General features: G+C 34.0%; 1 protein-coding gene across 3 annotated transcripts; it reads right to left on the bottom strand.

Moving 5' to 3' along the window:
• Nucleotides 1-3211: 3211 nt before the first annotated feature.
• LOC132632460 (SUMO-activating enzyme subunit 1B-1-like) lies at nucleotides 3212-13013 on the bottom strand. Of its 3 annotated transcripts, XM_060348399.1 has the most exons (12): nucleotides 12801-13013; nucleotides 12575-12665; nucleotides 7757-7852; nucleotides 7612-7663; nucleotides 6876-7074; nucleotides 5809-5888; nucleotides 5557-5673; nucleotides 5296-5346; nucleotides 4697-4763; nucleotides 3795-3898; nucleotides 3607-3711; nucleotides 3212-3533 (listed from the first exon to the last, which is right to left on the bottom strand). In XM_060348399.1, the coding sequence occupies exons 1-12, from the start codon at nucleotides 12838-12840 to the stop codon at nucleotides 3423-3425; spliced, it is 1113 nt and encodes a 370-aa protein (XP_060204382.1). In that variant the 5' UTR covers nucleotides 12841-13013; the 3' UTR covers nucleotides 3212-3422. The 3 variants fall into 3 exon arrangements, with proteins under 3 accessions (XP_060204382.1, XP_060204383.1, XP_060204384.1); XM_060348400.1 differs by lacking the exons at nucleotides 12575-12665; nucleotides 12801-13013 and adding an exon at nucleotides 7934-8082; XM_060348401.1 differs by lacking the exons at nucleotides 12575-12665; nucleotides 12801-13013 and adding an exon at nucleotides 7964-8066.
• Nucleotides 13014-13972: the final 959 nt, after the last annotated feature.

The following is a 13972-nucleotide window of genomic DNA, read 5'->3' as shown; positions in this document are numbered from 1 at the left end:
ACTCTTGTTTTTTTCCTTCCTCTGCCATCTCTGGCGAGCTCCATTGAGCGCGACCAGCTCCTCCACCACGAGCCACCACTATACAGCCTGTAAACACCCCTTATACATTATGTATAAATCCCTCTCATGTATAAACACCTCTTGTATAAGTTTGTATACTAGTCTTATACATTATTATACACTTTTATACAAAGTTTATACATTATCTACAGTAAGTGTATAAAGTTGTATATTGTTGTATAATGTTGTATACATCTTAGTAGCCAAAGGAAAAGAAAGCAAAAGCGATTCTCATAGTAGCGGCGAGCGAAATGGAAGCATATTTATCGATATAGGATACTCATATTGATAAAATGATTTGAACCGCTTGCCCAAAAGGGAAGTACCTTTCCCTCTGGGGGTAGGAAAATCATGATCGGGAAGGCCTACTTCCACACCGGATATATCGTATAACCCCTTTAGAGTATTGATGGAACATGATAGAACATTCATATGGCCTTGTCCTCTGAAAAAATAGGTCAGTTTATGGGCTAACCAATAAAGGATTTTTATCTTCGAAACCCATTGGAAGGGGCAGTGCAAGAGAAATGATACAAAAATGATCGAATCTTCGGACGCCCCCAAAAAGATGTAAATATCTTGGTAGAAGATATGATTTCTTGGAATTGACGTTTATTAGTTTTTAAGTAAGTACGTAGCTCAACAAGAAATTTCCTCCGTCAAAAAGTGGCTATACGGGTGTAATTTAAGTATATGGCTATGCAAATGTAATTTTGTATGCTGGATTGTACATTATCGAAATTTCCCCATTATAGTATCCCTAACCTTTCTAAGTTAATTGGGGTACAGAAAATGTTTATGATAGCCTGAAACTCTTAACCTATTTAATTTGGAGTATAACATTTTAGTAACTTTTTTAATCAAATTTGTTTAGTGTTTGGTTGTGTAAAACTGTTTTTAATAGAACTATTGTACATCATATATATGTGTAGAACTTACATCCTTTTTACTCGTAACTACGAGCACAAAAAGCTTCAGCTAGTAACTCGCAACATTTCGTGCTTTTCAGAATGTTTAGATACTATAAATCATAATTCTTGGTGCTGTTTAAAAGGTTACTAACACGGGCATCTCAGTAACTTCATATTAGTTAGCGGCATGAATTTCACTTTGTTGGTGAGGTTCTATTTCCCCATCCCCTTCCCCTACCCCTATGTAATAATTGAAAAAAAAGGTTACTAACTGTTGATATGTTACAGACTTTGAGGTCATGTTGAATTTTAATTACGGCACTCTGAACAGTAAAATAGTAGAGTACGTAATTTGCGTTAATAATGACACATACTCCGCACTATATCAATTACAAATTATATTTTGTATAAAACATAATTAGAGATAATTTTGTCCGGGATAAGTGGGAGTGGCCTCGGTGGATGATAAGATGCGGGAAGCGAGGCTGAGATGGTTTGGACATGTGTAGATGAGATGCACGGATGCCCCAGTGCGGAGTATGAGAGATTGGCTATGGATGATTTTAGGAGAGGGAGAGGTAGGGTGAAGAAGTATTAGGGAGAGGTCATTAGACAGGACATGGCGCAGGTCCAACTTACCGAGGACATTACCGTAGATAGGAGGTTATGGAGGGCGCAGATTAGGGTAGAAGGAGAGTAGGTAGTTGTGTGTTGTCCTACTTATTTATTCATATTAGTAGTCGTAATATTACTCTTATAGTTTCTTGTCATTCGATTTCTACTGCTTTTTTTGTTTCTTGTACTTCGATTATCGTATTGATTTGTGGTAGTTACTGCTTCTTTTTTCTTCATACTGTTTTATAGTATTTTGCTATGACTTTTTATACTGTCTTGAGTTGTTTGTCCTTGTGTCGAGTATTTACCAAAAATAACCTCTCTACCTTCCAAAGGTAGAGGCAAAATCTACGTACACTCTATCCTCCGCAGACCCCACTTTGCGGGACTTCACTGGATATGCTGTTGTTGGGGTTCACATCAAATATGGCTTTTGGATTTAATACTCCATGATAACATGATTCGACGTGTTCAGGACTATAATTAGTACTCTATCCATTCCTATTTGCATGACACTTTTTTTAGTATGTTTTAAAAAGAATGACACTTTTAAATTTGGAAGCAATTACTTATACACTTTTTGTTTTATACCTTTTATGTGAAGCTTTTACAATACAAATGGTATGACATGTTTAAGGCTATACATTTCAAAAGTTATATAGCCAACACGTTTAACACTACTAGTTTTAAAAGTTAATATTTTTTCCTTAAACTTCTTACCAATTCAAACTATGTTACATAAATTGAAAGGAAAGAATATATCTACATAGTACTAAGAAGCCCAAAGGCACCCTACCAAGTCTCCACAATTGATTTCCTCCACTCCATTAGCCAATAGTTTCATTTTTGGATCTCACCTTGAACTTTTTAACATTCTCTTCGCTCGTACAAATTTCCACTCTTCATATGAACTTTTGTTTAACTCTAATAACATCGCTTTTAAAACTAGTCGTAGCATATTTTCGAATTTGATTAATAGAAAATCATCAAAGTTAGTTTTCCAACAGAGGTAGCTAGTCAACGACAACAACTACACTCGGTGGAAACTTTGAGTTGCTGAACAAGTCATTTATGAAGAACACAGATAATAGGTGCCGTTGAAATGATGTCAGTATAACATATCTTAATCTCAGACGCTAATATAAAATTAAAGTAAATCAAATTTGAATAGACCATTTTATTTTATTTTTCCTTTTGGGAAATTCTGGTTTGATTAACACTGGCGGAAGGAATCATGTCCAACCAAGAATAAGGAGGATTTGAGTCCAAAGGTGGATATAAAATTTGAAGTTTATAAAATCCTTTAGTAATTTTAAAGTTTATAAACTCCTTTAGTGACATCAAGTTAATATACAATAAAAATTGAGCTCAAAATAAATAACTATAGTTTAGTAAGTTTCTTAATACATAAACAAGGTCTAACGAAGGCGAATGGTTTACGTGAAAACATAGATATGCTTTAGATCCACCTCAGCTGGAGCGAACATTGATTTACAAAACATGCATTTCAGAATAACTCGTTGTGTATGGGAACATGAAGCAGCAAATCAGTTATTTACCCGTTCTTTTGATTACTAGCCATGGAAGGTGACTAGAGATCTGGAGAGAACAGAGACAACTGAAAATGAGACAATACTCAGCATGAGCACTTAAATATGAGCCCAACATGAGCACTTAAATATGGTCAAGTGTCAAATACATCATAAAATTTGCTGATCAGAACTCAAGCTGAATGAATTTCCACAAGTTTGGCAGTGATTAGTCCTAATGTTTACCTAAAAGACACCAAATAAGATCAAGATTTCTCAAGACAGGTTTTGCCATACAGGTCAATCCTCAGCTGTTGACATTAGATATGTCCTCTATTATCCCTTTACCATCCATGGCATCAAAGAAGAAAAAGTTCTTAAGGGGATCCCCTTTGCCAGATATTGCTTTTATTACCTCCTGCAGAGGAAGAGAAATTCAACACATCAGCAATGATGTCAAGTTTCCGCTAACATGACAGTGGCATAATTACCTGTCCAAGAATTCCTCCTATGATGGCACAGACCGGAGGAAATTCACCTCCACTCGCTATCAATCTTTTCAGAAGAGAATCTGGGATCTGAGCTTCGTTCAAGCACTACAATTAAGAAGCAAATATGTTAATGACCTAGAGGAAAAGAATGAAACTTATATACAAGAACATATTGCATCGAGATATACTTGTGCTTCGCAGAGTTCCTTCCTCAACTTCTGAACATTTGGAAGGTCATCAACAGAAGTTTCTCCAGGATTTCGTCCCTCAAGATCTTCATACCTTTCTACAACTATAAAAATGTTCATGGTCAAGGAGTTAGGTGGCAAGCAACTTAAAGTCAATTATTCCACTCAGCCTACATATCTAAGGAGCGTGCTATCACTTTTTTTGTCACCATTATTACTACTAATACACATAAGATCCCCATTTGAAATATTACAGGTTTAGGCTGCCAAACTTTGGGTTACGACCAAAACTGGCGTTAGTCTACTACATTCACTACGACAATTTAGCTAAGACATTTATCATTCCATAAAACACAAACAATATATGATGAGAAGAAAGTCAAGAATACAAAACTCATAACTTCTGAGAGTACCCTGTCAAGTTTCTCAAAAATATTCATGCTTGCCAACAATCATTAGCTAATTTGAGTGCCATGTCCAAAGCTATTCTTTTCTCATAATATCATATCCTGGATGAGAAAGCTTTTAGTTTTGTGTGTAGGGGGCTGGGTAAGAGGGAATCCATGACCAGGCTAACATTACTGCTTCCGAAGATAAAAGCTTTTTTATAGGAATTTCCTAGAGACGGGGGACGGAGATTAACATTTTCTATAGGTAATTAATTCTCAAAGGCATACAGTTGGTCCTCACTGTCTGTAATTCTGAATTATTAAAAGACAAGCAAAATCTTGAGAAATTAAGCAAATTATAATGGAGGTTCTGATTTAGATAAGCCTCTTTTTTCTTTTACTAAATGCAGAATATCAAGTAAATTCAGCAACTACCAAATAAGAATTCACTGTATTAGTCCACCACCACCATAACTGCACAAGAAATTATATGAAGCTGACTAATTTAGTTACCTCTCATTGCAAAGTATAGCTTTGACATTCTCTTGGGTAGAGATTTCCAGGGGACTGCAATGGCTTCCTGAAAATTTAATTTTAGGGCAACCAACTGCAAAAATACTCATGCAACATAGGAAACCCTATGGAACGAGTAATGATATATCAAGCTTTTTATTCAATATTCTTGTTAACCAGGGTTTTAATGGATTATTTAGTGTGTAATTTTTGTTAAGGGGAGTTTGAAAAGGATTCTTTAGTCTGTATAAAAATTTAGTACTGCAACTTGTGATGCATGGTAAAATACCATTTATTTGTTGGAACTACTACCGTTCTTTTATCAATCATGACATACATTATGCTAAGATATAGATGTTATAAACTAGTCACAAATATAAGAAGTTTGATCTCAATGAGAATCTTTTTTTTTTTTAGTTTTTAAATTCTATAGGACTAAACCTTTGCTGACAAAAGACATCAAATAATGTTTAACCATAAAAGACTATTATAAATAAAAAGGTTAAAATAACCTCAACAGTAGAACAAGTCAGTAAATCATTATTATGGCTAAACAAAAAGGAAATTATTTCTTAATTTATGCGTCAATGGAGTTATACCTCAAAACTTGGATACTGCAATTCACATTCAATCGTCTCTTCTTTTTTTTTCTGCAAAAGAAACAGAAGGATTTACTGAAGCCCGTCAAGTCTAGTTTCTTTTGACATGAAAAAGATAGAGACCAACTAGACAAAGAGGCAAGAAAGATCAGTAATTCTAGCTTTATAATCAATTAGGGGGGAAAGATTACATCTAAGGGAGAAAAGGATAAAATTCAACTGAACACAGAGGAACAAAAAAAGAAATGAATGGGTTATAACCTTACAGTAGTTGTAATTCTGCAAGTCAACAAATATCTCACCACAGGAGTCTCGGCATTCTACACTGTAAAATGCAACACGCTTTGGCAACTTGCGACATTTTGCATTTACTGATTTCTGCAAGGTGAAACATTATCAAAACAACAATACTAAGTATTTTACTAGTGACAGAGTTATAAAAGAATCTATCAATTTTATTAGATAAAAAGCTAAAACATATTATTTTGACAAACAATTGAAGTATGATTTTACCTTTGTCGAAAGGGAGCAACAACTAACAACAACGATATCAAACTCCTGAAAGAAATCAGCATCAAAATTGGCAAGATCACCTGAAAAACATAGCAGATAAGTCACATGAGAAATGAAATCCACCACATTAACATAAAAATTGATTATTGACATTAAATAGACAATGTTACTTAACATGTATCCAGCAAAATAATGAAATTCAGAAAGTATGTACATCAAGGAAGTCGAGATCAAAAAAAAAAAAAAAAAAGCACACACACACAATACAAAATGTAGTATAGGATTTGCAATTGGTGGATTGAGTTATCTGATACTGATATTTAAATTCATGGGTGTATGACAGACCTCATGCAGTGGTCAGCTTTGTCTTTCAGGAAAAGAAAATCACTTTGAAATATAAGCAATTCGATGCACAACCAGACCATTGAGGCAAAGACGGAGAATTTTCTTTGGTTGACATTGAGCTGATTCAAATTAAGGTGACTATGGCTGTTTGTCGAGAGATTCTAGAGCCTAAGTTCAAAGCACTGTGTGACTAAAATTTTCTGATGCGCCACGATAGCGACTTAAGAGACTCAAATGCTTAGTATGCAAAGTTTTTTTTATGATGACAAGGGAACCCGCAGCTGCTACCCTTCGGGTGCGACAGGGTAAACCCCACTCCTGTGCAATAGCCCACAAACCACACAGGAGATAACCCGCACCAGACAAGCCCCGCGCGACGAGCTCGACCCAGAAAAAAATTGTTTTTTTGAAACTCTCAGTTTTCCTTTCGGACTGAGGATACTTATCAAAATATCCTCTGCATTCTTTTGACAGATGATGCTTTTAAAACTTTATTGTTATGCTTAGTTATTTTCATCTTTCTTGTTTTCTCTTTTAAGCCCTTGTTGTATTATATTCCTCTCATCCTCATTCAACTTGAGACTACATTTAGCAAATCAAGAATGACAAAAGAAGCAATGTCCAGATCAAGGAGCAACAAGTGGAAATGCAAAATTTTGCACTATTTAAAGGAAAGAAGCAAAGGAATAGTTTATAATCAAAAGAACACAAAGAAATCTAACCTTTCTTTACAGAAACAGAAACCATAGGGTTGAAATCCTTCAACGAATCACAACAAAGCTCAGCAACAGACTTTCCCCGGAAAGTATCTTCATCGGGGGGGATTAGGAAATTCGCAAGTAATAGCTCTTCCCCCGTCACCAAGCGGTCATCATTTAGCGTTAAACTACCTACTCCAGCTAAAATAATATTCTTACAGAACTGAAAAAAGGTAGATCATTCAACAAAACACAAAGAAAAAACAGGTTAGAACAAATATAAGAAACAAACTCAAATTGATTTTAGCAACTGGACTCTAGGTGTTAGATAGGAACATATCCTACTCCATAAAACAGCCAATAACCATGACATATGATATTTATATAGCTTGTTAAATTATCACATACCAATACCAATTTAGAGCCTGGTTCAAAATAAGTGTTAACTTAGCCTTTTTTTATTTTGGTTCAAAGTAAGTGTCCACTGTAACAAGAAGGAATTAACTTTATTTTTCCAGATTTCCCCCTATTTACTCAAGGCAATGAATAGGCAAGAGTCTTATTAACTACGGTAGTTTAGTCAAAATACCTACTTTCCCTAGGAGTTAGTGTTTTCTTAAGGGGTGTAAAAAAAGCTAAATGGATACTTATTTTGAACCGGAGGGAGTAATATAATTAGTGGTTAATATCTTCAGTTGAGTGTTGATGAATAAAAAGAATTCATAACATGTATTAACCTAAAAAGAGTTGAAAAAGGCACCTCAACACTTGTTCCTTTCAGTCCACTGACAAATACATTGGATTTGCTGAGCCTGAAGCAAATAACACTTTAAAATCCAAATGAAAGATTCTTTTTTTTTTAAAAAAAAGTCTAGTTATATGTTTAAACAGATGTTTTTTCTTACCTTCTCTGAGCATCAACTCCCCAAACCCTAATTTGACGATCGTAAATGGCAGTTTCCTGCTCCGTTAATTGTTCACCTTCTGTTCCCATTTGCAACCTGAAAATTCAGCAAACGCATACTTTGTTGCTCAAATTAATAAAATAAATTGTCGGACAAAATAGCAATACGGGCATACACCTAAGTATTGAAAACAGAGCTTAGCCTAACAACTGAAGTCGTTTGCAACTGAGAAGCAATTTGTAGACGAAATAATGTATTCTCTCTCTTTTCTTCTTTTTATACACATCTCATTTCCTCCTTTTTTTAAACCCTTCTTTGCTTCTAAATTAAGTATTCGACTTACATTTTAACGTTGACTTTATTTTTTTTTACACGAGAAAGTAGTAATTATGATGGTTTTTTTATAAAAAAAAAAATTATATCTTTTTATTTAATTTTAAAAATACTTATAAACTTAAGTAATTAAGTACAAAAATGGATCAAATTAACCCTTGATAAACCCTAATGAATTTGTCTTTTCGATCTGTCGACAATGTTATTAAGAGTTTTATCAATGTTGGAGGATTCATCGGGAGAATCTAAACTTGATATATTGCGATGTGATGGATAGGATCTTTCATCCTAAACTAAAGGTCTTGAATTCAAATCCTGAATATGAAAAAAGATTTGCTAGGATGCGCTTCCTTTTGAACGTGTCTATCAAACACCAATTAAAAATAAACATGATGTGTTCTTCCTCTTTGTAGGGGTTATTGGTACCTCCTGAAGCTGCAGTATAAATATGTGGAGTCTAACTAGGAAGTAAGCATAAAAGTGTCAACGACTTGAGAAAAAGGGAGCAATTGTAAGTTCACCATCTTTAATATTTGGAAGTGCTTGTGACTAAAATAATAAAAACAATTTAAGTGTTTCTTTGACATGCTATTTTACAGTGAATTTCCGTTCACAAGTTAAATTAAACATTATAAAGAAAAATTAGACAATTAAAGCGTAAAACAACTCTCGAGTAACACATGACATTTGCGAAAAATAAATCCTCCTCGGTCTTTGGAGGAACAGGACATATTAGTAAGCAAAAAAATAAAATAGTCATTAATTTTCATAATTTCTGATTAAAGAAGTAGAAAGTAAATCGTTGATATTAACTAAACAACCCTAGTATAAAGAAAGGAACAATCCTAGGTGTCAAAATTTACCTGATGCTAATAAGAAGTTATGTGCATTTATTTACTTGTAACTAGATACATATATGATTAGATTGTAATGGCTATCCTGCAAGTAATAGGAGTGTCATATAGTATATGGGATTAACATGTCAAGATAAGATATTATTGATTATTGATACAGGTAAAAGAATCCAAGAATTGCAAGTAGAGTGATGGCAGTTGACGCCCGGGCCCAGGCCTGAGCGTTCATTCAAGCCTTGGGCTCTCGGATTCAATCTGCTGGATAGCCAATCATTACTGAAGTTGTTGCTACGAGAAAGGCAATTAATGCAGAATATCCACCTCAAGGGATAGAACAATGTTCATATATTATCATATGCTAAGGTGTGGTAGAAAAATAGGAAAATATAACCGAAGAAGAAATGACTTTGAGGCGTGAATAAACTTGACTTTCTTCTTTTTTTAGTAATATCTCTTTAAGATATAGAAAAATATAATCCAAGAATGTTATGTGTCGTCGAAGTCCTACCGTCACTGCCATTATTTTGAATTTTAAGATAGAATTCACGCTGAAGCAGCATTGTAAAATTGTTGACACTCACCGATTCCAAGTGCTCGTATTAGCAATTCGATTCTGCAACACACGTATAGGTTTGCAAATCTACATATGGTGGATTTAATTAAGGGCAAAGGGTCAAATATACCCCTCTACTTACTTTATTGGTTAAATATACCTTCCGTTAGCCAAAGTACCCAAATATATCCCTCTGTTAGCCAAAGTTGTTAAATATACCCTACATGGATTTATTGGTTAAATATACCTTTCGTTAGCCAAAGTATCCAAATATACCCCTCTGTTAGCCAAAGTTGTTAAATATACCCTACATGAATTTATTGGTTAAATATACCTTTCGTTAGCCAAAATATCCAAATATACCCCTCTGTTAGCCAAAGTTGTTAAATATATCCCTACATGGATGAAAATGTCCAAATCAGATGAAATTAACCATTTAACTTAAAAAAAATCATGCCTCATAATTTTAACCTGACCCGACCCACAAATTCAAGAACGGTGTTTCAATCAAAAATTCAATCAAAATTACCCTGACCAATGCTCTTAGGGAACCATTCGATGCGGATCAAGTTTACCTTCACCGTAAATCCATTCTCCAAAACCTCAACTCCCGCAGGTACCCAAAATCCCATCTTTAAATTATCCTTCTTTTTGTGCAAAGAAAATTAAAATTACCCATCTTTTTTCTTCTTGATTAATCAAATTTCCCATGTGTTCAGTTGTTAAAAAGTATATATGTTTTTATTGTTTTCAGTGCTACTGCAACTTCACTTGATGAATCAGAACTTGCTCGAAAGATTGTACATAAATGGGATGAAGGTACTATTTATTTCAAGAATCTCCTTCTTGTTTTTCTTTTTCGTTTGAATATACTTCAAGAATGTATGATTTACATTAATATATGTCTGAATTCTTTAACATATTACGAACTTATATCTCATTCTCCTTCTATTTCTAGGAAAATTTTGGCAGAGTTTCCTCTGTATTTCTTACTATCCCAAAAACCTGCACGCAGGAAATACCAACAATGCCTCACAAGGCCAACATATATACATATATATCATATCATATCATAGCCACACATGGCTCCCAATTTCAACAACGGTATAAAAATGATGAACTTACCTCATATGTCCAACTCAACTGTACCTGTTACAATTTCCTGTTGGATTCTTGAGGGCTCAAAAGTAGTAAAATTTGTGGGTCGGGTTAAAATTATGGGCATGGTTATTTTTTTTTAAGTTAAATGGTTAATTTCATCTAATTTGGACATTTTCATCCATGTAGGGGTATATTTAACAACTTTGGCTAGCAGAGGGGTACATTTAGGTAATTTGGCTAAAGGATGATATATTTAACCAGTAAAGTAGAGGGGTTTAATTAAGGGCATTTTATAAATGACAAACATTTAGGGTTTAATCAAGTTGTATAGCTAATGTTTCAATATTTACGTTATGTAGCAAATCAGCCCAGCTCCCACATGTATATTCAATTTTTTTTTTAGTTGTATTCATGAATATAACAATTTTTTTCCAACTGTATTCATAAAATAATTATCTGTATTCATAAATTGGCTTGTCGTATTCATGAATACAACGATTAAAAAACTGAATACATATACACCAATAATATAAAATACACCAAAAAATTAACAAAAATGCCATATTTTTCTGTATGTATACAACAAATACAAGCGAAAAAACTGTATACAACATAGATACACCAAAAAAATTAATAAGTACGTCATATTTTTCGGTATGTATACAACAAATACAAGCGAAAAATATTGTATACACGGTAAATATATAACAAAAACAGTGAAAATCTAGATTTTTTCTAGATCTGACCGGAAAAAATTCCGGTGACCGGAAAAAATTCCGGCTAATACAACAACAACATTTTTTTTCGTTTTTGCTTCCAACAATGCTCAGATCCGTTATAGATCTGAGTTTTTTTTCATTTTTTATTCCAACAATGCTTAGATCCGTCGCTATTTGGTGCTTTTCCGGTGTAGATCTGAGTTTTTTTTTTCCTTGTTAGCGCCGGAGAAGAAAGGAAAAAAGGGTATGGCCGGATAAGAACGGGAAGAGGGGAAGGGGCTGGCAGTGACGGTGGTGAAAAGGTCACGGCATTTCGCCGGAGCTCCGGCAGCCGGCGGCGGCCGGCGGCGATGTAGTGGGGAGAAGAGGGGGGAGAAAGATAGGAGAGATGGGTTGGAAGTGAATAGTGGATGAGTATTCTATTTTTTGTGTGTATATATATATATAGTTACTAAATGGTATTAACACACAAATATTTGCTATGAGAAGTAATTAAATTAAACTATAGCTACTAAATGTCAATACCCACTATTGTTTGTTATATCATGTAGTAATAATTTTTGGAGAATCATTTGGTGATATCTTGGCAGAAAAAGATCAAGAGACCCGTTATTTTGGAACAGTCACATTCTTTCAAATGTATTGGACTGTAAAAGTAACGGTCTCTTCCTTTTTGGATTTAAATTCCTAATTCAAGAGAATGCATATGGGTGACAGGCTACTTGTTTGATGATCCGGAAAAAAATGCATCGTGCATTGTGGAAGAATTGTTTTTGGTGGTCAGACAAAAGTACTCCGGATCTTAAATTGCAAAATCAGTGTGATAAGAAAATCAATTTATTCACGCCTTAAAGTCAATTTATTCACGCCTCAAAGTCAATATTTCTTCTTCGATTATATTTTTCTAACAAGGTGTTGGTTCAAATGTTAAATGGTCAGTTAAGGCTAACATGGGAGATGCAAAATGCGCTAAAGATTTGATATCTAAAGAATTACTTGGATGTTATAGATTTCTTTTAGTAGGAGGAATATCAATCGGTGTAGTCACGATCTAGCTAGAACTTTGGGTTAATGAAGGTTTTTGGGATCATAATTTTCCCAATTAGCTTGTAATTGATCGGGATTCCTTTAGTTTGTTGACTTTATGAGTAGAATGAAGAGTTCCAGTATAAAAAATATATGCAACAAAAAAGAATATTAAGGAAGGAGTAGAACTTTCTAACTCTGGAGTTTCTATTCGAAAATGGCATTATAGTACCTGACAAACATGGGAATGAGCATTCGACATCTTGTTACAGCATTTTGTGCTATTTCTTCTTCTTCTGCGTGACATAATAACATCTTCAAACCTGAAGCCGAACATAAACAAATGAATAAAATAATTTTAATTTATATCCGTTTGGGTTCCTATAACTCCAGTCAGCTTAATTAGCATGCTAATCATGATGATATTTAATTTAAGTATTAAACTAAATAGAACTCACCAAGGTTTTGGCCATACTCTTGCTTTGGATTAGCAGGCATGGGAAGAAGTGAGAGAGTATGTTAGTGCGCAGATTGACTTGTTGCTTGCTTTCTTTGAGGAATTGATGCTACATATCAGACTTTGATCAATCATGCATGATAGGAGAGAAATCTTCTTGATTAAGAAAGAAGGATGTACGTAAGTCCTCAAACTTTCCTGTTCCAAAAAGATGACCTGCACAGGCTTTTTATCCTGCTTTTGGCATCTCTTCTCGTTACAGAAAACGAAAAAAAAAAAAATCCCTAAAAGGGAGGTGGATTCATTTCCATTCATAAATTAAAAAAATGATGGGATATTGGGAATGTTCAAGGAACTGAAGTGGAAAAGTCACACAATCATTTTAAAGGGCCAAAGGTATATGATCGGACATTCTTTCAAATACGTCCTAAAAGAACTAAGTGATCATTTGTAAATCTATATCTATTTATATATAATATAAAGTTAGGCATAGACAAGGTGATGTGACACCTCTCTATGGCCTCCATTTCTATTTATCTTTTTTTTTTTTTCCTTTTTTTGCCTTTTTTATCCATTTTTATACATAATAATATAATATATACTGTCAAAGCCCACGTAGCAGCCTAAATGGCTTAACAAAAGCCTCAACATAAATGCTGAGTTAAAACCCTCGTAGCATTATCTTTAAGACAAACCTTAAAATTCTTGAAATTCTCTATTAAATAAAAAATTAAGAACAATCCATTTGAATTCTATTAGAAAGCTAAAATGTCATCAGCCAACTTACTCATGGTTGTTCTGAAAATTAGTTCTCTTCCAATTCAATGAATAGTAATGGACGTGGATGATTATGGTTTCCATTCAATATGGTATTCATTAGATTGAATTCAATTTTGTAATAAATGTGATATTTACTTAGATGCAAATGACTCACAATTTTATTGCATAAGAAAATGAAAAGCCATCAACTATAATATATATCCTTTTAGTGTAAGTGAAGATTGACTTACTCTGGAAAATCCTATTTGCCCCAAATATTTATTTAGATCCTGATGACTGTCACGAATCACAATGGTGATGTTGGCGGCAACTTTCAGTGTCAAATATTGTTTTGGCTTTGAAGTTGGTCTCATATGCATCTTACCTCAATTCAATCAAATCGTCGGCTTTTTG

Source organism: Lycium barbarum, chromosome 3 (genome assembly GCF_019175385.1).
Source record: "Lycium barbarum isolate Lr01 chromosome 3, ASM1917538v2, whole genome shotgun sequence".
NCBI classification, from domain to species: Eukaryota; Viridiplantae; Streptophyta; class Magnoliopsida; order Solanales; family Solanaceae; genus Lycium; species Lycium barbarum.
The sequence above is the reverse complement of the archived record's forward strand: the minus strand, read 5'-3'. Positions and strand labels throughout refer to the sequence as shown.